Source organism: Entelurus aequoreus, linkage group LG16, assembly GCF_033978785.1.
Source record: "Entelurus aequoreus isolate RoL-2023_Sb linkage group LG16, RoL_Eaeq_v1.1, whole genome shotgun sequence".
In the NCBI taxonomy this organism is placed as follows: Eukaryota; Metazoa; Chordata; class Actinopteri; order Syngnathiformes; family Syngnathidae; genus Entelurus; species Entelurus aequoreus.
Window position 1 is genome coordinate 49,895,415 of NC_084746.1, and position 25,770 is coordinate 49,921,184.

Consider the following 25,770-nt stretch of genomic DNA (forward strand, 5'->3'; position numbering starts at 1 on the left):
TTAGGTTCCAAACCCCTTTATGAATATTAAAGGCTTTTTAAGTCTTTATAAGCCTTTATTCACAAACTCCACATAGCTTTCACGCACACTTATAAACACTTCCTCTGCTCTCAAAACACGTCATACACTGAAACTTACGTCAGGGATATCAAATTTGTTTTCATTGGGGGCCACATAGCAGTTATGGCTGTCACAGTGAATAGTCTATGAATATAAATGTGTAAAGATTTATCTCATGATATATTTACACAATTGCCTATGTATTTGATTGTTTTTTTTCATACAGTAAAAGAAATCTGCAGATTTTACAGTAAAAAACTGGAAGCTCATTTGCCAGAATTTTAGCATCAAATTTAAGGTGTTTTTTATAGCATGTTACTGTAAATTGAAAAACGTCACCATTGTATTTGACGGTAAAATTCTGACAACTGAGCTGCTAGTTTTTTTCAATGTGTAAAATTTGACGGATACCTTGCTGTGAAATCATACCTCTTTAGTCTAGGAGATATTTAAGTATTTATTTTTATTTTTTTAAACCAATGTTTGAAATGTCTGATAATATAATATTTGTTGGATTATAAGAAAATATATGCAGATGTGCGCAGTACATGTATTTTTTCGTTAAAATGGAAAGAACGAGTACATTTAATAAGAAAAGATAAAGTACTTTATTGACACATATTATTTCCAGACTTTTGCGGGCCACATAAAATGATGTGACAGTTCAGCTCTAGCCCCCGGGTCTTGAATTTGTCACCTGTGACCTACGTCATTTTAACATGACACTTAAATTGTCCTCAAATCTAATTAAAGGTACCTTTTTAAAGTGTGATGCGTAAAACCGAAGTAAGTGAACTGCTAAGTAGCGAGGGGATTATTTACAGTGAATTATTCTGGTGCTTATTTTTGTCTTTTTTTTTTTTAATGCCATAAACAAAACTGAGCCACCTTATGTACTTTTAGATCAGTGGTTCTTAACCTTGTTGGAGGTACCGAACCCCACCAGTTTCATATGCGCATTCACTGAACCCTTCTTTAGTGAAAAATAAAATGTTTTTTTTTTTTCAAATTCAAGACAAAGTTATTTGTTTTTGGTAACACTTTAGTATGGGGAACATATTCTAAGTTACAAAGACTTAATTTAGAGTTTTTTGGACACTAGAGGAACATATTCTAAGTAACAAAGACTTAATTTAGAGTTATTTGGTTAGGGTTAGGGTTAGAGGGTTAGGGCCAGGGTTAGAGGGTTAGGGCCAGGGTTAGAGGGTTAGGGTTATAATAAGGCCATGCTGAATAAGGCATTAATAAGTACTTAATAATGACTAGTTAAAAGCCAATATGTTACTAATTTGCATGTTAATAAGCAACTAATTAATGGTGAATATGTTCCCCATACTAAAGTGTTACCATGTTTTTTTACTGGTGCACAAAATGAACCGTGCATGAACATCACCTTGTTCAAACAACAAAACCAACACAGTGCATAAAATCACAACAAATTACACACCTGCAAATCAGTGTGACTTCTGCTGTTGCCGTATCCGTAATACGCCGATAGGGAGAAGTTTTTATTTACACGATGAGTCGGGTGTGTCTTGACCTCCGCCGAACCCCCGAGCCCGACTCACCGAACCCCTAGGGTTTGATCGAAGCCAGGTTAAGAACCACTGTTTTAGATGGAGGAAGGGCCTATATTGGCACCCGCTGCTCGTGGAGAGGACCAATTCAACAAAAGACGTCACTAGATTTGTTGCTAGTGGCATCTTTTTGTGAAAGAGTATATAGAGGGTCTGATTACTAGCTAAATAGTTGGAAACACTGAAACATTTTCTTATTCTGTGGCAGACAGAAGTTAACGTTAAAGTTCCAATGGTTGTCACACACACACTAGGTGTGGTGAAATGTGTCCTCTGCAGTTGACCCATCCCCATGTTCACCCTCTGGGAGGTGAGGGGAGCAGTGAGCAGCAGCGTGTGCCACGCTTGGGAATCATTTGGTGATTTAACCCCCAATTCCAACCCCTGATGCTGAGTGCCAAGCAGGGAGGCAATGGGTCCCATTTTTTGGAGTCTTTGGTATGACTCGGCCGGGGTTTGAACTCACAACCTCCCAGTCTCAGGGCGGACACTCTAACCACAAGGCCACTGAGCTGAGAAGTGTGTATGAGCAAAGTAGCACCAAATCTATTTTTGGCAGGCTGCCACTAATAAATGTTAAAGACTGTCTAGAGTAGAAAAATGACTCCACGATTCATTGATTCATCTGTGTTCATGGTCATTCCTTCATTCCTTCCAGGTTCTGTCCGACATGTGAGATCCCCCCCCTCACCCGTCCTCGTCGACCCCCCCACCCACTGAGCCCTCGACCTCTTTGCTCCAACCCTGTGCGCTTGTCATGTGGACAATAACATCCAGAACAAGACTCCCGTTAACCTCTCTGGTGTCGCCATCTTTATCGTCACTGTCATCAACGCTATGGACCGGAATAAACGCAACTCCATCGCTGGGTTTCCCGTGCGGCCCGAGCGCCTCGCTGAGGACAGAGACGGCCTTGGCGGCGTAGGCGTGTGTGAGATGGGCATGGGGCCGCCATCGCAGGTTAGTTCGTCACGCTCATGAAAGACAGGAAACACTCACTAGGGTAATTGATGATAGTGCACTTCATGGGAAGGACTTGATAAAAATCTACATTAGAAACATGATATATAACCTCATTGATCAGCATTTCGTTACCATGGCATCAATTGAAGCAAGTGGTCTGCTAACTAACGTATTCATGGTATTCCCCTCCAGGTGGGCAGGGTGTGGCCATCCTCCTACAGAGCCCTTATCAGTGCCTTCTCCTGCCTTACTCGCCTGGACGACTTCACCTGCGAGTGGATCGGCTCAGGCTTCTTCTCCGACGTTTACAAGGTGGGTCACCTGATCCTACCTGGCTCCTCCCTCCTTGTATTGATTGAGACTTTTATTGATTGAGACTTTTATTAGGACATTGCACAGTACAGTACATATTCCGTGCAATTGACCACTAAATGGTAACACCCGAATACGTTTTTCAACTTGTTTAAGTCGGGGTCCACGTTAATCAATTCATGGTACCAAAATATGTGTACAGCTCTGGTAATGGGTACATTTGCACCCACCTGCACAAATGTACTTCAAAATGTAACAATCAAAATAAATATGACTTTTTTGTTTGTTAACTAGAGCATGCATACATAATATGCATTAGTTTGACCTTTTAAAATCAACGATAATAAAAAGGAGATTCTTGGAAATAGCATAAAAATGCCCCAAAAAATTTGAAAAACGCGATTCATAGCGTTACTTTTTGGTGTAACCATCATGAGCGTTCTGTTCAGGTATATTTCTTTTATATTTTGATAAATCATCATATTTATGTATTACTAAATTTAAATAGGTATTGATCAATCTTTAAACTGTGTGTATTTGATTTCAGTTTGCTTTTGACATCTTATTTAGAATTGTAGTTGAAACTTTTACAACTTTGTGTTGCGCTCATGATGGCGTAACCAAATTAGATTTCATTTAATGATCTTATTTTGAATATTTATTCCCTTTTTTACATTTAGTATATTTAAATATTCATTTATAAACATTGAATACATTTCAAATATCAATAAATTGCAATTGCCGTCTTCTTATAGGGTAATGTTTAGTTACACCAAGTCATGAGCGTAACACTAAGCTTCATCACTTTGACTTGTAATATCTCTAATTCTGGTGGTGTTTCATGCTTTTTTCTTTTTGGAACATGTACTATACATATAATACAATAAAGTCCCATATAAAATTATGTTTCTAGCAATACTTTAATTTTGCCTTTGAAAGTAACACTCCAATGTCCATTAGTGGAGCTGTACACATATACTATCAGCATAATACAGTCATCACACAAGTTAATCATCAGAGTATATACATTGAATTATTTACATTATTTACAATCCGGGGGGTGGGATGTGGAGGGGGTTGGGGCGGGGGGGGGGTAGGTTTGGTTGATATCAGCACTTCAGTCATCAACAATTATTAAATCTGAGAAATGGACATTGAAACAGTGTAGGTCTGACTTTGTAGGATATGTACAGCGAGCAGTGAACCTAGTGAGCTCAGAAAGCATAAGAACAAGTATATACATTTGATTATTTACAATATTTACAACAATGTATCAATGACCAGTTGGGTTAGGCAGAGATTTTAAATTGTAGATTGAAAGTCCTTGAGATGCGTTTCTTTTGTCCTCCTCTGACATTTTGAGGCCAAGTTGGACAGCAGTCACTTGAAGAAGGTGGGGGGGTTGTTATTGCTGTCAGTTTCTCGCCTTAGCCACCCGTCCTCAGGATCTGAGTCACGCGAGCATGCCCAAGCATGATTAGTCTGGCCTTGCAGAATTAATGCCTTTCCATCAACAACCACCTGCTCTTTCTAGTATGTGGAAACACAAAAGTCTAATTCAACAAAAATAAGCATGACAGGCTTTGAAATAACGACCAGCAGCGTTTGAGATTTTAGCCTGCAGAAAAGGGGGGAGGGATTTGGAAGGTTTGGCAGAAATAAAGTATCAGGACAGAGAATACTTAGTCCTGAATCATGGAGGTCACATTGCTACTGAATGAAGAAGAAGATGGGGGATATAAAGAGTGATGAACGTGGGTGTGGGGGCCTTCTGAAGACTGACCATCTGTCGTTCCTGCTGTCAACTCACCCCCCTTTGAAGTTAAACCTAGCACTTCGTAATGCATGATCGCAGAAACATTTGTGACACAAGAAGGGGTGGTTTCCTCAGATTTGCATGCTGAGAGTTTGCCAGGAAAACAATTAAGTAGGAAAATTTAAAAAATTACTTGAGTTAACCGCTGTTTATTTCCGTTAGCTGACCTTTTGTGATGCTTGTGTAATGCTAAGATTGTGTTGAGTGACATGTCGTGTACGCCACAGTTTGAGCTTCAGCCAGCCATGGGGGAGTTATGTCACCATTACCTAACAGCTAGATGGAAACTAAAAAATCCCGATAATAGCAAATTGATCACACAGCTCTGCTTTGAATGACCTCCTTTCTGTTTCTATTACCTGTTTTTCCTTTCCTGCTGCACGAGCCTCACATATAAGTCCATATAGATATTCTCATTGTTTTCTCAGGGCATTCAATCGATTGAAACCGGACTGTTGAGTTTGTCTTAGAAGACGTCTAGTCTCTGACTAGATCTGACCAATTTAAGTCTAATGAGCATAAACTGGTAAAGACTGCTCATATGAGAGGTGTTTGAAGCGTCTTCCAAGAAACACTGAACAGTTTTGAGCTCACATATAAGTGCAATGTTTCCAGCCGATGATTGTTACCGATCATTAGCTTGATGGCTTTGCAGGTGTGGCACCGAGCATCGGATCAGGTGATGGCGCTTAAGATGAACAAGCTGAGCAGCAACAGAGCCAACATGCTGCGAGAAGTCCAGCTAATGAACCGCCTTTCGCATCCCAACATTCTCAGGTAGGTCCAGTCGCCAAAAACAGCCCTAATGCACGGGCTTACCTAATCAGGGGCCCCCGATTTTGATGGCGGAATGCAATGATTGGGGTCAAAAGCTGTCAATCACTAACAGCTCACCTTCATTATGCAATTGTGTACTCTCTTTTTGGGCTGCGTTGTTTTTTCCTACTGCTCAGAGCGAGGCTCAAATCCACATCGCCTGTGCAAGAGACCAGTGTAGCACCACTGTACTTCAAAATCACTGGCTTCTTTTTTAAAAAAAATTTTTTATTTTTTATTTTTTTATAATGTCCTGCCCAGCTTCTCGGGCAAATCATATAGCAGATGTAGATGCCCATATCGGCTGTTCAGATTTACTTTACAAAAGAGAAGTGTAGGATACTTCTCTTGTTGCCTTACTTGTATTTTGACTTTATTAAATGTATTTATTAAAAAAATAAATAAATAAATAAATAAATAATAATAAAATAAAATCACTGGCTTCAATTACACTTGCACAGACCTGCAAGCCCCTGTCGCGGAGGGGATGTATTTGTAAACGAAATTACCGTAATTTCCGGACTATAAGCCGCTACTTTTTCCCCTGCGGTTTATACAAGGGTGCAGCTTATTTACGGCCTGTTCTTCTCCGACACCGACGAAGAGGATTTCGGTGGTTTTAGTACACAGGAGGAAGACGATGACACAATGATTAAAGACTGACTTTTCATATACCGGTAGGCTGGTTATTTTGATAACGTACAGGCGTGCACTTTGTATTACTTTGCACCGTTGTATTATTTGTACTCTGCACGAATGCTGTTCGCCATGTCAAAGATGTGAAAGTTTGATTGAATGATTGAAAGATTTATTGTTAATAAATGGGACGCTTTGCGTTCCCAAACAGTCATCTCTGTCCCGACAATCCCCTCCGTGGTAGCAGGAACCCCTATATACTACGCTAATTACACATCAAAACCCTGCGGCTTATAGTCGGGTGCGGCTTATATATGGCGCAATCTGTATTTTCCCCTAAATTTAGCTGGTGCGGCTTATAGTCAGGTGCGGCTTATAGTCCGGAAATTACAGTATTAAAAAATGGGTGATATTTTTGCATTGTTGCTGTGCTGTTGAGTGAAACCATGTTTTTTTTTTTTTCATGGGTTGGGGGGGTTGTTGACGTCTGGAGGGTATTGAATCCCCTGTCTCGTTCATGTTATCCTTCATTTATGCCTTAATGATAAAGTTACACAATTGGAAAATCAATTGATCTGATATGTTTGTTACAGTTTAATTGATATTGGAATAAAACAATGAGAAAAAAAAAAGAGAAAAAAAAAATTAAGCTCTTCTCGCAATTTTTCTGTAGCTTATAGTCTAGCTTCATTGCTCCGGTGGATAACTTAACTTACATTTTTCCAAGTAGTAACATCATTTATGGAAGCAGAAATGTCACATGTTACATTACTAAACACTTTCACAGGAAAAGCATGATTGTAACAAATCACATTTTATTTTATTAATACACCAAAAGGTTCCAAACACGGAAGTATAGCTCCACCCCTCCTGATGCATGCCAGCTCCCGAAGCCAGGGCAACGGCACGGCACTGTCGATCCGGGGACCTCACTTAATTATCCAATCTCTACTCTTTTTATTTGTTTATGAGTCTTGAGCCTTTTTCTTTAAGGTCGAAAAAGTAGCAAATTGTGTGTTTATTTGCGGGAATCCCATTAACTGTGCTCTTTTAAAAAAAAAAAAAAGTTTTGCCTATCATTGATTGAAGGTAAATCTAAGTAATCCTATTTGACAATTAAATCTTAGCCAGCCCTTCTAATAGCTGCACGCGATGTCAAACTTCCCATCCACAAACGTTGCCGCCTGTTAGCTCTCGTTAGCCCGCAGGCGTCAGCTGCGACTAAAAGCAAGCGAAGAGGCCTCGTTCTGTTGCAAGAATGCTCGCCTCAACGCTCTCGTTTGAAAGATTTGTACCATAAATCTCCAACTTCACCAGTAGCAACATGATAATATGCAACACTGACTGCCTTCCAAGTCCTCAGATGGACAGCCACTTTGGTCAGGTGGTGTTTTTAAAATTGCCTTCCATTCACCACTGAGTCATTCAAATGTTTTTATACTGTCTCATATTTTCTTCTATTTGTCTACTTATCTTCATGATAGCGTCATGGAGGAAAAATTACTCACCGAGCCAACATATCAACATGAGCAGCGCGTACCTAAAAGGAATTCTATGTTAGTTTTCTGGACACACTTTGGCTACAAAATGGATGAGGTCGACCAAAAAGTAGAGTAGTAGTTTATAGAGTGGGGTAATCCTGCATCAACTGAAATTGAGGTAAAATGTTTTATTTTTCGTGATTTCTCATTCTTATTCAGAACTTTGAATAGAGTATATTTCTGTCAAAAATGCAATTAACTAGGGATATAACGATATGAAAATTTAAATATCACAGTTATCGTTACCAAAATGATCACAGATATCTTTACCACTGTATTGTTTAATGTGCTCAAAAAATACTTATACACATGGAAATTGTTTAAACAAGTTATTTTCTTTTTTAAATAATTAAAATAAATAGACATACTGTTAGAAAATCCACAATTTTACATGTTTTGTGTTTGTTTCACTGATAGTGTATTAGTCTTATTATTTTATCTGTTTTAATGGCTACGCTTTTATAGGTTATAGTCCGTCACTTGACTTTTGAACGGAAGTAAACAAAGTGGTGGGCCACCAAACCAACATGGCTACTGTGCAGCAAACAGTTCGAACTGAGTACGCAACGGACCTAAATCTTACCATTAAAAGCATATACGAGCAAAAAAAGATTTGTCGAGTGATCACAAGGATTATCCGTCGGTTGCGTTCCCAGACATGTCGAACTATCTGGTGCTCCAGACATCATTCTACACAAAAAAACAGATTAAAACTTGGAAAAGCATGGAGGTCTACAACTTCTTTGTTTGAAAAAAACAGATTAAAACTGGGAAAAGCATGGAGGTCTACAACTTCTTTGTTTGTGACTCGGTCAAGGAGTTTGGTATCAAGACTCCCAGATAAATCATGCATCATTTTTGCTCGGGTAAGGTTGCATTTCATGATTTAACTTTGCGTCCACAGCCATGTTTGATGCCTTAATTATTGTTGTTGCACACGCTGTTTACGAGTATATGTGTTTTTCCTCGTCTGTATCAAAATATAACTATAGCTCTCAACGTTGTGTATGTGCTGAAAGCTTCATTTAAGATTACTGCCATTGGTAAAAGCTTAACTCTTTTAGGTTTTGCCCACATTTGCTTTCTTTTATTTAGACTCGCCGAGTTGGTGGTTCACGAAACACTCGCAGCAAAAAAGGGTAGATTAGCTAAAATGTTGTTTAGTCTAGAGGTAACATGACCTTATTAAGCCTACAGTGAGGTCTCAAGAGTCACATAGAAGAAAAACATTTTTTTTGTAAATAAATATAATATTATTCTGTAGAATTTAATCGTGTGCAAATTACACATTTAGTAACATGTGATATTAACTTATTACATGCATGGTTATATATTTTGATGATTATGGCTATGATTATGGTTTATGACAACTTTGTATTGAAGATCTCAGAAAATGTAACGTTTCAAAAAGTGTAAACCATGATGATCAAAATTATAACAAATAAAGACTTGACATATCTTACGTTGCATATAATGAGTTAATATCAGAGATTATAGGGACAAGCAGTAGCAATTGGATGGATAGTTTCAAATTTGAAGTTAATTGCTGACATGAATGGACTTTTACACCATATTCAAATTTTACGAGTATCACATGTATAATATAATGACTGAGAGAAAATCTGGTTGCAGGAAAACATGCAAAACTTTTCTCTGACCACAATTGAACATTCACCTACCAAAAATGCAAGCATTTGACCACAAAGTTAGTCGCTGCTTGGTGACATTTGTCTAGCGGCAGATGTGAACGGGGGCGGCCCGCCATGGGGCCTGTCAGAATCTGTTTCTCGTCAAGCTCATCTAAATGAGAAGGCATAACATGATAGGCTGTGTTAGTTAGTTTACTAGTTGTATTCAGATGAAGTGCTAGTGTTAATGCTGCTGGGATTAGATAAAAGCGGTTAAAAACGCGACATTCTTTTATAGGTATTGTGTGTTCTTCTCTTATAATTGCTCCAAGTAGCACTGTTGCAATCTTTTCTTGTTAAATGTAGTCAACTTTCGAGCGTTTGTTGCGCCTGGGCACCGGCATTTTGCGATCTGACATCACTACGCACATTGCGTAATGACATCATCCCCACCCGGAAGAATCAATAAAGGTAACCGTTTGAAAAAATGACAAGCGATTCCAACAAATTGATACACTGGGAACCGGTTCTGAACAAGAACTGGTTTTCCATTCCCATCTCTATATATCAATCATGATTTTTTACTCATTTTGATTTAAAATGGTAATACTAACTGTCGGAAGTAGAGCTGTCCGATAATGGATTTTTTGCCGATATTCCGGTATTGTCCAACTCTTAATTACCGATTCCGATATCTACCGATACCGATATATACAGTCGTGGAATTAACACATTATTATGCCTAATTGTGTTGTGATGCCCCGCTGGATGCATTAAACAATGTAACAAGGTTTTCCAAAATAAATCAACTCAAGTTATGGAAAAAAAGCCAACATGGCACTGCCATATTTATTATTGAAGTCACAAAGTGCATTATTTTTTTTAACATGCCTCAAAACAGTAGCTTGGAATTTGGGACATGCTCTCCCTGAGAGAGCATGAGGAGGTTGAGGTGGGCGGGGTTGGGGGGGGGCGGGGTTTTGTAGGGAGTAGCGGGGGGTGTATATTGTAGTGTCCCGGAAGAGTTAGTGCTGCAAGGGGTTCTGGGTATTTGTTCTGTTGTGTTTATGTTGTGTTACGGTGCGGATGTTTTCCCGAAATGTGTTTGTCATTCTTGTTTGGTGTGGGTTCACAGTGTGGCGCATATTTGTAACAGTGTTAAAGTTGTTTATACGGTCACCCTCAGTGTGACCTGTATGGCTGTTGACCAAGTATGCCTTGCATTCACTTTTGTGTGTGAAAAGCCGTAAATATTATGTGATTGGGCCGGCACGCAAATGCAGTGCCTTAAGGCACGCCCCCAAAATTGTTGTCTGGGTGGAAATCGGGACAAATTCGGGAGAATGGTTGCCTCGGGAGGGGCACTGAAATTCAGGAGTTTCCCGGGAAAATAGTGAGGGTTGGCAAGTATGACTGGGAGACGCAACTGCTCTGTACTTCTCCCTACGTCCGTGTACCACTCCGTACAGCGGCGTTTTAAAAAGTCATACATTTTACTTTTTGAAACCGATACCGATCATTTCCGATATTACATTTTAAAGCATTTATCGGCCGATAATATCGGCAGTCCGATATTATCGGACATCTTTAGTCGGAAGTTTTACCTGGGTTAGGATTAATACCGTTAATGGTTACAACCCTGCAATATACCAGTAGTTGTGTAGATGTGAAGCAGCACTGACTTTCATCCCCCACAGGGTGTTTTATTGCAGTGTGCAGTGGGCTTGTGTGTCTGTGTGTATGTGCATGCATAAATGTGTGTATCTTTTACAATGCCATCTTTGTGGTGCACGCCTTCTGCAGCAGAGTGTGTGTTTCTGTGTGTTGTCAGCAGACACAGAAGGGTGGTCATTGTTTGCTCAAATCCAAACAAGTCGGCCTTTTCTCCGCCCGTGGGAGACCCTTCATGACTCTGTGTAATGTCGCTTGCTCACATGTTGGTCTTTCCCTCCATTAGAGATGTTTTCCAACCTCAAGAATGTAACGTGTTGTTGGTGGAAGGAGGGCGAAAGATTACGAGTGTTTTTAGGCTGCAGGGGGAAATGTAAGCAATGCAGGTGAAACTATCAACAGCAGCAATATCATACCTGCAGGGGGTATATGTCTGGTCTTGTCTGATGGAAACTCCTGTGCTCTCTCGCTTTACCTTAAGTTCATTGAATGAGTGTCAACAATCTTGTCATTAAAAAGCAACAACTGCATGTCTACTTATATTTACCAATTGGCTTACTAGTCTTAAAACTGAAACCAAAATGGACAGCAACCTTACTGCTTTAAAGGATCCTAGTTGATTCCTATAGCTTTTCTTGAAGGTCACAACCAAATGTGTGTTTTATTATGTGCTAACATGCATTTACCACTGCTTCTACTGTTGCAGGTTCAAGGGAGTGTGTGTGCATGAGGGCCAGCTGCACGCTTTGACGGAGGTAAGACATTTTACTTCCTAGCTTTCTGTATGACGCCATCAGCGATTGACGCAACACGGCAGCAAACTAGCTTTGCTCCTGTGGAATATAAAAGGAAACTCGGTTGTCCTCAGGACATCTTTGCCGCGAGCAGGAATGTGATGGAGGCAGCGAATGCGGTTCACTTTGCCATCTGGCCATTAAAGCTCAGAATGTTATTTGGCATCCCAGCAGGTAAACATTTGCACCCAAAATAGATGTGTAATTAAATATCTTACATAATGTGGCTAGAACTCTGATGCCTACTTTAATAATAATAATAATAACTATAATACATCATATTTCTGTAGCCTTTTCTAATTTCCCTTAAAATAGTTAGTTACACAAACGACTTGAGGATTTTGAGCACACAGCCTATATTTAACACACACACATTTACAAGTGTGAATGGCATCATTGATGGACACACACTGCAGTGGGTCTGGCAAGTAAACAGATCTTGTTGTGTTACGTCACGACCAAACTGAACTCAAGTGGCGGCCTCATGCTGTTTAGCTGTTTTGTCATTTGACCCCCAAATAGACTCGGAAGGGCGAGGGGCACACGGCTCCCATGAAGTGTGGCCTCTTCATAGGATGTGTTGGAAAACTGATGCCACATTTCTGTTGATTTAGTTTTTCCTCTTTCTTTTGGCTTCTGATTGGTTTAAATCATAATCTGCTCTAACAGTAACTCACAAACTATTGGAGGATTACACTAGTTTTTGAAGCTGCTCTCAAACAACGTGCCTTTTGTTTCTTTTCTTAAACAGGCACACAGACTGCAATGCAGTAGTTTTCACCATTAACTTGAGCAGGCCAATGTTCTGCGACACCTCCACTAATTCACCTCTTTTGTGGTCCACATCATATGTTGCCAAAAAGGAGTAATTTACAATTGCATGACTCCTGATATATTGTGATTGCTATGATAGGCTGTGATGTATAAACAAGTGCAATGCATCTTTTTTGGCATAGCTACCTACTTAAGTTCCTATGAATGACACTGGAGAACATTCAGAATTTTTCAAATGTTGTATTTTAGAGCAGTGTTTTTCAACAAAATCCGGAGGCACACCACCAGCAGAAATCATTAAAAAACGAAACTCTGTTGACAGTAAAAAGTCGTTGTCGCAATTGTTGGATACGACTTTAAATCATAACCAAGCATGCATCAATATAGCTGTTGTCTCAAAGAAGGTGTACTGTCACCACCTGTCACATCACATCATGACTTATTTTGACTATTTTGCTGTTTTCCTGTGTGTAGGGTTTTAGTTCTTGTCTTGCGCTCCTATTTTGGTGGCTTTTTCTCCTTTTTTGGTATTTTCCTGTAGCAGTCTCATGTCTTCCTTTGAGCGATATTTCCCGCATCTACTTTGTTTTAGCAATCAAGAGTATTTCAGTTGTTTTTATCCTTTGTGGGGACATTGTTGATTGTCATGTCATGTTCGGATGTACTCTGTGGACGCCGTCTTTGCTCCACAGTAAGTCTTTGCTGTCGTCCAGCATTCTGTTTTTGTTTACTTTGTAGCCAGTTCAGTTTTAGTTTCATTCTGCATAGCCTTCCCTAACCTTCAATGCCTTTTCTTAGGGGCACTCACCTTTTGTTTATTTTTGGTTTAAGCATTAGACACCTTTTTACCTGCACGCTGCCTCCCGCTGTTTCCGACATCTGCAAAGCAATTAGCTACCTGCTGCCACCTACTGATATGGAAGGGTATTGCATGGTTCTAGACAGCACTGACACTCAACAACAACACCTTATTTTCAGATTATAATTACTGGTTTGCAAAAAATATTTTTAACCCAAACAGGTGAAATTAGATCATCTCCCACGGCACACCAGACTGTATCTCACGGCACACTAGTGTGCTGTGGCAAAGTGGTTGAAAAACACAGTTTTAGAGGATGCTTTGGTGTCACTGAATTGATTTCCTTTTGTGCCATTTAATAGCCATCAGCCTCTCATGGCCTAATTCTGCACCTGATCACCAACTTAGACCCAGGTCTTGATCCCATCTCAGCTCTTTTCCAGTTAACTACTGGTGTTCCGTGACACGTTCACATGGGATTAGCCCGTCTTTGTGCGTTTGCATGCGAGCGGCGAGGTCACGCAAGTTCTTTTCGACTCGAGCCGGCAGAGGCAAAGACTGCTGTCAGTCAGTCAGCAGAGTATACATCTTGTCCTTCTGCCATGCCAATCGTGACCCAGGACCTACTGTTTGTCAGCATGAGTGTCCAAGATAAACCTTAAATATTTTGTGTATGTCACTATGTTGATATTTATTTTGTGTTGTTTTGGTCCAGTACATCAACGGTGGCAACCTAGAGCAGCTTCTGGACAGCAACAAGCACCTAAGCTGGCCGGTCAGGATAAAACTGGGCAGCGACATCGCCAGCGGACTGGCCTATCTGCACGCCAAAGGCATCTTCCACCGGGACCTCACCTCCAAGGTGGGTGTGCTCCATGCAACACAAACATGTCATTGGCAGGCTATTTGGCTAAATACTGACCCCTACCAACCATCACAGCAAGGCATGGATGTGAAGTGGTCATGACATAATTTAAACAATTACTGTAAATAATAATAATAGTGACTAATAAAGTACTTAAAGAGCACAGACCCCATCAGGCCTTACTTCCCGATAGTTAAAAAAAAAAAAAAAAGTCCCAAATTCAGCTAATGATCTGGATCAGTCCCACAATGTAATCATTATTGCCTCATTCCATTTCCTGTAAGATAAATGAAAATCCCCCAATTACTTTGTAAGAAACCTATAGAAGAATGAAAGAACACCAAGTGAACACTCCTGTCAGTCATTCACTGTTTTTGTCTCTGCACACACACACACACACACACACACCGAAGCATAAGGTAACATAGTATAAATAATCCAGATCAGGTTTAAAATCTAATCACTTGGAGTCCCAGTGGTGGGGGGAAATGTCAGAGTCAATATGATGTCATCATATAATTCGCATAATCAGCTATAATGCATGTATTTTCTTTAAAGATGCTTTAAAAATGTTACACATACAGTGGATAGGGAAAGTATTCAAACCCCTTTTAGATATTTCACTCTCCGTTTCATTGCAGCCATTTGCTAAAATCAAAGTTCATTTTCCGTCAGTCTACCCCAGGGCAGCTGTGGCTACGAAAGTAGCTTACCACCACCAGGTGTGAATGAATGATGGGTTTTTAACATGTAAAGCGACTTTGGGTACTTAGAAAAGCGCTATATAAATCCCAGTTATTATTATTATTTTATTTCTCAATAATGTATACTCAGCACCACATATTGACAGAAAAAAAATACATTTTGACATTTTTGCAAAATTATTACAAATAAAAAAAAATTAAGAATCTCATGTACGTAAGTATTCAGACCCTTTGCTCAATATTTTGTTGATGCACCTTTAGCAGCAATTACATCCTCAAGTATTTTTGAATATGATGCCACAAGCTTGGCACACCTACAGTATCTTTTAGGCAGTTTCGCCCATTCCTTTTTTCAGCACCTCTCAAGCGCCACCAGATTGGATGGGAAGTGTTGGTTTTCATCCAGGATGTCACTGTACATTGCTGCATTGTTCTTAGTGTAGTCGGGGAGGTGGCCAGGAACCTGATCGTCTGTCCGAGTTACAGCATTCCTCTGTGGAGAGAGGAGAATCCTCCAGAAGGAGAACCAACTGCAGCAAACCATCAATCAGGCTTTTATGGTAGAGTGGCCAGACGGAAGCCATCTCTTATTAAAAAAGTTTGCCAAAAGGCACCTGAAATACCCTTAGACCATGATAAACCAAATTAACGGGTCTGATGAGACAAAGCTTGAACTCAGTAGCTATGTGCACATGGACACAGGTATTCGGATAAAAGCCTATCTGGAATATTCTGACCCGATCACACACGTTCGGATCAAAATTTAATTCCAATCGAGACGGGTGGTTTATGCCGATAGTCATTCAGATTAGAGCGCATGAAAACACTGCTTCCGAAATTCAAGTCAAAATTATTTTTACTTTGCATGTCTTTGACGTTGGCTATACTTCAGTGCTAAAGGCGGGCCTAAATTTAATACTCTCGGAATGAAGCGATTATTTTCTCCTCCCATCCAACATGTACAGAGGCAGCGTTATATGCTGTTGAGTTTGTTGCTCCAAAACTGAAACTAGCAAAAACAAAAGTATGGTCTGGAGTGTCATGTGTTGATGTAACAATAAAAGAAGGGGTCCAGTTGTCGTCTCAACAAGCTGTTTTATTCACGACCTTACTGCTACTCCAAGTGCTAATTGCTAGCCTCAGGCATGTATACTGAACGTCATAATATGAAGGCGTGCAGACACCCGTACATATCGCAAGATGGAGGGCACAGAATAGCTAGATTTCAAAAAGAGAGGTAAAACAAAAGTAGCGAACAGAAGGAAAAATTGATGAATAAATGAAGTGACAATGTAAGACAAGCAGAAATACACATAGCCTTATTTGTATATAAAGTCACTGCTTCTTCTTCAGCATCTGCAGGGAACTCGTCCAAAAGATGGCGCCATAGCACAAACAATAACACAACTTTCACGTTTACGCTATGTGCTGCGCATGTTAAAGTATTCCGATTTTAGGTGTGATGCATAAAAATGCACGTCATAGTTGGATAATTTGTTCAAAGTCCATGTCCACACAGTAACATTCTAATCCGAATTATGATCACATTAAATACATTTTGCCTATGTACTCGTGGCTTTTTGCATGAATGTCAGGCATCATGTTTGGAGGAAATCAGGCACTGCTCATCACCAGGCCAATACATTGCCTACAGTGAACCATGATGGTGGCAGCATCATGCTGTGGGGATGGTTTTCAGCTGCAGGAAATGAGACTTGTCAGGATAGAGGGAAAGATAACTGCCCAAAGATAAGTGTGTTATTTTGTGGAACATAATTGCAGGAGAGCACATACATCACCTGGAAGGTGAATTGTTACTTACTGTATCGCAAAATCTAAATTAAAAAAAACTTACAGAATTATAATAATAAAAAAAAACAATAAGAAAAGAAAAATAAATTATATATATATATATATATATATATATATATATATATATATATATATATATATATATATATATATATATATATATATATATATATATATATATATATATATATGTGTATATATATATATATATATATATATATATATATATATATATATATATATATATATATATATATATATGTGTATATATATATATATATATATATATATATATATATATATATATATATATATATATATATATATGTGTGTGTGTATATATATATATATATATATATATATATATATATATATATATATATATATATATATATATATATATATATATATATATGTGTATATATATATGTATATATATATATATATATATATATATATATGTATATATATATATATATATATATATGTGTATATATATATATGTATATATATATATATATATATATATATATGTGTATATATATATGTGTATATATATATATATATATATATATATATATATATATATATATATATATATATATATATATATTACTGTATATATATAGTTTTTTTTGTATTTTCTTTTAACTTGTGGCAGCCTTAAATGTACTTGTGAGTAAATGACTATATAGTAAACACTGACTTGTTCCTTATCCTGTTTTGGACATTTCCGGAAATTTTATAAAAATCTGCTTCTAACTTTTAGAATTATTTTGCTTGCTAACTGACAGACAGACAGACAAACCAATGGCAACTAATACATAACCTCCTGGCAGAGGTAATCATGACAATGGTGTCCTCTTTACAGAACTGCTTGATCAAATGTGACGACAACAGCTACACGGCAGTGGTGGGAGACTTTGGATTGGCTGAGAAGATCCCTACTAACTTGTAAGTGCTCCACATTACTCCCACCTTAGCAACCACTAAACTCAGGTTAAGATTGAATAAAATGTTTCATTATTTATTGTGCTTTCACACTAGGCTTGTCGGATACCAATATTTTGGTACATGTACCTAAATCTACTTCGATACATTTCAAAATAAAGGGGACCACTAAAAAGTCATTATTGGCTTTATTTTAACAGCACATTACTTTGACTAGACTGTGAGGGACAAGCGGTAGAAAATTTGGACGGATGATTGGATTATTAATCTACTTGTTCACTTACTGTTAATATCTGATTACTTTCTCTTTTAACATGTTCTATCTACACTTCTGTTAAAATGTAATAAACACTTACTCTTCTGTTGTTTGGATACTGTACATAGATAGGCCTTGGCTGATAACACATTTTGCTTAACGATATATTGACCTACAAATTATTGCAGATAAACAATATTGCCATTATATTGTTTATACCAAATTAACCTCTTATGTAATGATAATACATAAAAAATAATGCATGTATATCCTTTTAAATGCAATAAACTTTTATTTCTCGTATATTTTAACATTTGAATTGGAACGTAAACTTAACCATTTTCAAGTTAAATAAAAAAACAATAAATATAGTTTGTAAGCAAAATCACATTTAAAAACGGTTGGGTGGCCCTCAACTATACACAACCAAACAATAATTACAATGGCTAAATAAAGTATTGACAAAGTTGCACTTCAAAATTAAATATGTAGAGAAAAAATGTTCTGCGCTAAAAAAAATTAGTAGCACTAGTAGTAAACGGCTAAGCATATAGCACTGGATTTTTGTTAGGGATGTCAGATAATATCGGACTGCCGATATTATCGACCGATAAATGCTTTAAAATGTAATATCGGAAATTATCGGTATCGGTTTCAAAATTATCGGTATAAATTTATGACTTTTTAAAACACCGCTATGTACACGGACATAGGGAGAAGTACAGAGCGCCAATAAACCTTGAAGGCACTGCCTTTGCGTGCCGGCCCAGTCACATAATATCTACGGCTTTTCACACACACAAGTGAATGCAAGGCATACTTGGTCAACAGCCATACAGGTCACACTGAGGGTTGCCGTATAAACAACTTTAACACTGTTACAAATATGCGCCACACTGTGAACCCACACCAAACAAGAATGACAAACACATTTCGGGAGAACATCCGCACCGTAACACAACATTAACACAACAGAACAAATACCCAGAACCCCTTGCAGCACTAACTCTTCCGGGACGCTACAATATACACCCCCTGCCCCACCTCAACCACGCCCACCTCAACCTCCTTATGCTCTCTCAGGGAGAGCATGTCCCAAATTCCAAGTTGCTGTTTTGAGGCATGTTAAAAAAAATAATGCACTTTGTGACTTCAATAATAAATATGGCAGTGCCATGTTGGCATTTTTTTCCCATAACTTGAGTTGATTCATTTTGGAAAACCTTGTTACATTGTTTAATGCATCCAGCGGTGCATCACAACAAAATTAGGCATAATAATGTGTTAATTCCACGACTGTATATATCGGTATCGGTTGATATCGGAATCGGTAATTAAGAGTTGGACAATATTGGAATATCAGATATCGGCAAAAAAGCCATTAACTCTAATTGTTGTTTTTATAGAAATGTAAATGGAAAAACAGAAACAATGTTGTTTTTATGGTAAAAAACCCCCACAAAAAATGGCAGCTCAGTCGCCAGAATTTTACCATATTGTCATTTTTACAGTGTAAAACTTAATGGATAACTTGCTTTGAAATCCTAAGTCAAGCAGATACTTTAACAAAAAATGTTTTGGAATGTATGATCATATAATATTTGTTGCATCATTAGATAATAGTACAGTTTAGAAGATATGCAATTGCATACAGTACATTCATTTTTTCATGTCAAAGTGGAAAGACCAAACATGTATTTCGTCACACGACTTTTGACTGGAAGTACACAGAGTGGCGGGCCACCAAACCCACATGGCTGTTGTGCAGCAAACCGTGTGAACTGAGTACGCAAGCAGCCTAGATCTTACCACTAAAAGCAGATACGAGCAAAAAAAATCTAGCTGTGTAATGGAATCTATCCCTTTTACGTTATCAAAAAAATAGATTTGTCGAATGATCCCAAAGATTATCAGTCGGTCGCGTTCCCAGACATGTCGAACTATCTGGTCCTCCAGACATCACAACACAACAGATACAATTGTGGAAAAGCATGGAGGTCTACAACTTCTTTGCATGTGGCTGGGTCAAGGAAATTGCTATCAAGACTCTCCCGGATAAATATGCAGTTTTTGCCGCCCAGAACGCCTTGACAACAGACGCTCGCTGGCCCAGCACTTTGAGCCTCGCATATCTAATGAATCGGACGTGACATCCGGTGAATACAACCTATAGAGAGCAGAACTCCAACAAAGACACTCTCCTCGTATACAATTGTTTTGTCATGACGTGTTATCCACTGAGAACTTAAAGAAAGTAGCAAAATAATGTTTTCTTTCTCGTTACATGCAGCGCGGAGAGAGAGAAGCTTTCAGTGGTTGGTTCTCCTTTCTGGATGGCTCCTGAGGTTCTGAGAGATGAACCTTACAACGAGAAGGTTAGTAGTCGTCATGTCTGCTATGTATTCACTGAGGAAATCCACTAGATGCAGCAAGAAGAGTGTTAGGAACGCATCTCTGTTGTGTCTCTCAGGCAGACGTCTTCTCTTACGGCATCATCCTGTGTGAGGTCATTGCCAGGATCCAGGCTGACCCTGACTTTCTCCCCCGCACAGAGGTGAGTACCACATCCAGCTCACCTCCCTCAAGGAGCAACAATCCTAAACATGTCCATTCCACTTACAGTATTTTTCGGACTATAAGGCGCAGTTTTTTTCATAGTTTGGCCGGGCTCCAGTGCGACTTATATATGTTTTTTTCCTTCTTTATTATGCATTTTCGGCAGGTGCGACTTATACTCCGAAAAATACAGTAATTGAGCATAAAACTGTCACCTGCCTGGCCATGCTGTTCTACTCCTGTCCTGGAGGTGGCAGAACTGCTCACTGATGTTTTGTAGAAATAGTTTTTGAGAACATGTACATTTCCAGAGGATGATAGTAAATTTTACATGATGAAAATTACCCAACACACACTTTTTATATTTTCACATATTCTTTGTTGTGCTTTTGAGCAGAACTTTGGCCTGGACTATCACACCTTCCAGCACATGGTTGGCGACTGTCCACCGGACTTCCTCCAGCTGGCCTTCAACTGCTGCAATGTTAGTTCGGTTTTTATCTTTCCTAATGTGAACAATGGAACCGATCAATCAAATCATTTCAATTGATTTACAATCACTTCCTGCCTCACTTTTGGCCATTGGATCTCTGTGTGAAAGACATTTCTACACTTTGTCTCTGTCCAGATGGACCCCACACTCCGTCCCTCCTTCACAGACATCATGCGGCACCTGGATGAGATTCTGGCGCGCCTCAAGGTGGAATACGTGGAACACGTGTGCCCCCCCTCACTGGGCGGAGAGGGCGGCAACAAGACAAACGCCAACAAAGGTAACATTTGAAACTATTAATTTGCTTAATTATACCGTATTTCCTTGAATAGCCGCCGGGGCGCTAATTAATTTAAAACCTCTTCTCACTCCTGCGCTTACCAAAAGCATACGGAATGGGCAAGCATGCGCTATTTATATTAAAACCTCTTCTCACTCCAGCGCTTACCTTATCATGAAAAGCACATTTAATAAAAAAAAACGTTATTATGGTCTTACCTTCACTTATAAATGAGTCCATGTGCAGCTGCTTCTGAGCAAAAGCAGTCTTCCTTATCTTTCTTCAGTTTTAAAAGTCTCAATGGAGATATTCCTTTAAGTATTACCTCCTGCTTCGATTGAAAGTCCAGTTTAGAAAACTGTTTTATTTTAGATATGTAATCCTCCATGTTAAAAGTGCAAGCAAACGATCGCTGCTCATGCTTGCTGCTTGTTGTCTTCTTCTGCAGCACAGGTCTTCTGCAGTACCAGTAGTCACAAGAAGGATCACTAGCGCCCTCTACCACCAGGAGGCGGGAGTCATTTAATGGCTCATATTTGACCCGGCGGAAGTGCCAAGCATGCGCTAATTAATTTGCGAAACGAGTTTGACCCGGCTGTAATTCTAGGCAGGCGAATACTATATTCCCGGCGGCAATTCAAGGAAATACGGTATATAGAAATTTGACATTGAAGCAATAATGTTTCCTTAGCCTCTGCTGCCACCTAGTGGTTAACTGTGTCATTTAATTACAAAAATATTAAATTTTCTGGGTCTTTATCCAAGGGGAGAAGATTCAGGGCCTAAAGCGACTCAACCCCCTCATCTTCCACGATGACAAAATCCCCCCGAAATCTCCCCGGCCCCGCCGCAACATTTGGCTCAGCCGCAGCCAGTCGGACCTCTTCTCCTGCAAAGCGGGAAGGAAGGTGAACGTCCAGGACCCGTACTATGAGCCGCCGCCTTCCCAGCGAGCCCCCAAGGCCCAAAAAGTCAACCCCTTCACAGCGCGAGAGGACCTGTGTGGGGGCAAGATCAAGTTCTTTGACGTGCCCAGCAAGTCGGTCTTCTCGCTGGTCTTCGACCTGCACTCGCCCCCTGGCAGCGCCTTCACCAGCCGGCCCCTTGCGCACACCGCCGCCGGGCCCCAGCAGGCGTCGTCCTACTGCTGGCAGCAGTTGCCAGGGCGACAGTGTCACTCATTGCCGGTGTCACCCCAACTGCCTCGCTCAGAGTTCTTGTACGCCGCCTCGGCCGCCCACAACGGCCTCACGCCCTGCAGCACATACCAGCGGACCTCCACCATGTCGTGTAAGTAAAGACTCATGTCGCACAAACTAACAATGGAATGATGCTCTGCTTTTTTTTTTTTTATACTTTCACAAACTTTAGTAGTTGGTGCATAAATGAGCTAATTTACAAATCAACAACAATCTAACATTGTGGGCACCCCCATTTACGGTGTACACACACTACCGTATTTTCCGCACTATAAGGCGCACCTAAAAACCTCCAATTTTCTCAAAAGCTGACAGTGCGCCTTATAATCCGGTGCGCCTTATATATGGACATATATTGAGCCACAACAGGTCTCGCAACTACGGGATGCATAACGTAACCCCAGCCTCTACTGTAGCGTCTATTCCAGGGGTCGGCAACCCAAAATGTTGAAAGAGCCATATTGGACCAAAAATACAAAAACAAATCTGTCTGGAGCCGCAAAAAGTTAAAAGCCATATAACATACAGATAGTGTGTCATGAGATATAAATTGAATTAATATGACTTAAAGGAAACTAAATGACCTCAAATATACCTACAAATGAGGCATAATGATGCAATATGTACATATAGATAGCCTAAATAGCATGTTAGCATCGATTAGCTTGCAGTCATTCAGTGACCAAATATGTCTGATTAGCACTCCACACAAGTCAATAACATCAACAAAACTCACCTTTGTGCATTCATGCACAACGTTAAAAGTTTGGTGGACAAAATGAGACAGAAAAAGAAGTGGCATAAAACACGTCCTAGAAAGTCTGAGAAAGTTGTACATGTAAACAAACTACGGTGAGTTCAAGGACCGCCAAAATTAGTAGGACAAAACGGTGCTCGCCAAATACTCGAATCAGTGAAGCATGTTTAATATAAACAGTGTGATTTATAACAATTAGGGAGGTTTGTGTCATGTTTGTACTCCTACAGAAACCATAATAAAACAAATTTTATTTTTTTTTCCCCTCATCTTTTTCAATTTTTCATACATTTATGAAAAAGCTCCAGAGAGCCACTAGGGCGGCGCTAAAGAGCCGCATGCGGCTCTAGAGCCGCGGGTTGCCGACCCCTGGTCTATTCTGTGCGCCTTATATATGAACAAAGTTTTAAAATAGGCCATTCATTGAAGGTGCGCCTTATAACCCGGTGCGCCTTATAGTGCGGAAAATACGGTACTTTTGTTAGAGCACCACCTAACAGTTTTCGACTATTTAAAAGGTAATCGACAGATACATTTTTTGGTTTTAAGTACCGCATTTTTCGGAGTATAAGTCGCACCAGACGAAAATGCATAATAAAGAAGGAAAAAAACATATAAGTCGCATTGGAGTATAAGTCGCATTTTTTGGGGAAATTTATTTGATAAAAGCCAACACCAAGAATAGACATTTGAAAGGCAATTTAAAATAAATAAAGAATAGTGAACAACAGGCTGAATAAGTGTACGTTATATGAGGCATAAATAACCAACTGAGAACATGCCTGGTATGTTAACGTAACATATTATGGTAAGAGTCATTCAAATAACTATAACATATAGAACATGCTATACTTTGAGTCTGCCTTGTGTATGAAAAGCGCTATACAAATAAAGTTGCCTTGCCTTGCCTTGCCTTGCCTACGTTTACCAAACAATCTGTCACTCCTAATCGCTAAATCCCATGAAATCTTATACGTCTAGTCTCTTACGTGAATGAGCTAAATAATATTATTTGATATTTTACGCTAATGTGTTAATCATTTCACACATAAGTCGCTCCTGAGTATAAGTCGCACCCCCGGCCAAACTATGAAAAAAACTGCGACTTATAGTCCGAAAAATACGGTAGTTGGTGCATAATTGAGCTAATTTACAAATCTACAACAATGTAACATTGTGGGCACCCCCATTTACGGTGTACACACACTACTTTTGTTAGAGCACCACCTAACAGTTTGACTATTTAAAAGGTAATCAACAGATCAATTTTTTGGTTTTAAGTACTCATTTTGTGTATTTTTGTCAACTTGTGCAGTAAACTGACTTGAGCTACACGTCAAATGTCTCCATATAATGTATTTAAAGACAATAAACCAAAGTCCTACATTCTTCCCAGCAGCCCCCTTTTGGTCCGAGGCCGACCTGCCGGGACACGAAGTTCGGCAGAAGGCGGTGCTGAGCGGCTGGGCCAAAAAGTATGTAGTGGTAGAGATCCCACCTTACTGCGGGCCAGAGGAGGACGATTGTAGGACGGAGGAAGGTGAGGATGATGTGTTTGGGGAGAACTGTTCTCCGACTGTCCCTGCCGTGGAGGCCATGGAGTGCTCGAGCACCCTGGAGGATCAACACGCATTGACCCATGTAATGCCACCTAGGGACTGAAGGGGGCGGTGTGGATCCTCTGGCCTCTGTACAGAAAGAAAGTGAACGTAATGAAATTAAGTTGAATATTTCAAAGAAAGCGGTTAAAGACGTTGAAGCTTTTATGACGCAGCTGTGACACAAAAGGTCACAATAAACCCACATGCTAATATTGTTGATATTTATTGATATTTTGGGATGACTGGTTGTTTTGCTTTTAAAAAGGATTTCCATTGTTAAAAGATCATTTTGCGTTGTCAGCAGTTGTTTTGTTGTAGAAATCCTTTCAAGTCCACATTTGACTGATTTTTGTTTTCCTGACATGAACCCCCCCACCCCCCAAAAGCGTCATGTTTAGCTAATCTTTGATCGGACCTTCATCCTTTTTTCATGTACATTAACATCCCCAATGCCAGCATTGATTGTGTTTGGCGTGCGCAGCTTGATGCCTATCCACACTTTTACCAGCAGTCACGCCGTGTCTTCTTTCAGAGACAATATTCAATCTCACAAAACCGTTTTTTGTTGGGTTTTTGTTTATTTTTACATCTAAACAGCTGTCAGTGTTTGTATAAATGCAATTAAGAGATTAAGGAGTTTGCCGCAATAGGAACTAAAATGCACTATTTTTGTGATCTTTGTGACCATTTCTATGCAAAACCATTTTCACTGTTGAGCAGAATCAAAAAAGTCTTACCTTCTTTGTATATTTGTGTAAAAAGGTTGTTGACTACAGACTGAAGTTTTTCGTCTGCTCATTGAAATAAAGCTATTCTCAAGAGTTTCATTTAAGTTTCGCTCAATAAAACTTTAGGACTGACTTTGAAGTTGTGAAAGTTTTTGAAACCTCAGCGGCTTGACAGAAGAGA

At 39.4% G+C, this 25,770-nt stretch overlaps 1 protein-coding gene across 2 annotated transcripts; it reads left to right on the forward strand.

Annotated features, from left to right (window-relative positions):
• Positions 1-2,304: 2,304 nt before the first annotated feature.
• On the forward strand, positions 2,305-25,715 carry LOC133631136 (dual specificity testis-specific protein kinase 2-like). 2 transcript variants are annotated; one of them, XM_062023226.1, is made up of 12 exons: positions 2,305-2,597; positions 2,793-2,912; positions 5,384-5,505; positions 11,727-11,775; positions 14,103-14,249; positions 17,640-17,722; positions 20,266-20,350; positions 20,446-20,529; positions 20,929-21,015; positions 21,160-21,304; positions 22,070-22,594; positions 24,657-25,715. In XM_062023226.1, exons 1-12 carry the CDS (start codon positions 2,475-2,477, stop codon positions 24,920-24,922), a joined length of 1,836 nt encoding a protein of 611 aa, XP_061879210.1. In that variant the 5' UTR covers positions 2,305-2,474; the 3' UTR covers positions 24,923-25,715. The 2 variants fall into 2 exon arrangements, with proteins under 2 accessions (XP_061879210.1, XP_061879211.1); XM_062023227.1 differs by having other exon boundaries at positions 2,306-2,597; positions 24,660-25,714.
• The last annotated feature ends 55 nt before the right edge of the window (positions 25,716-25,770 follow it).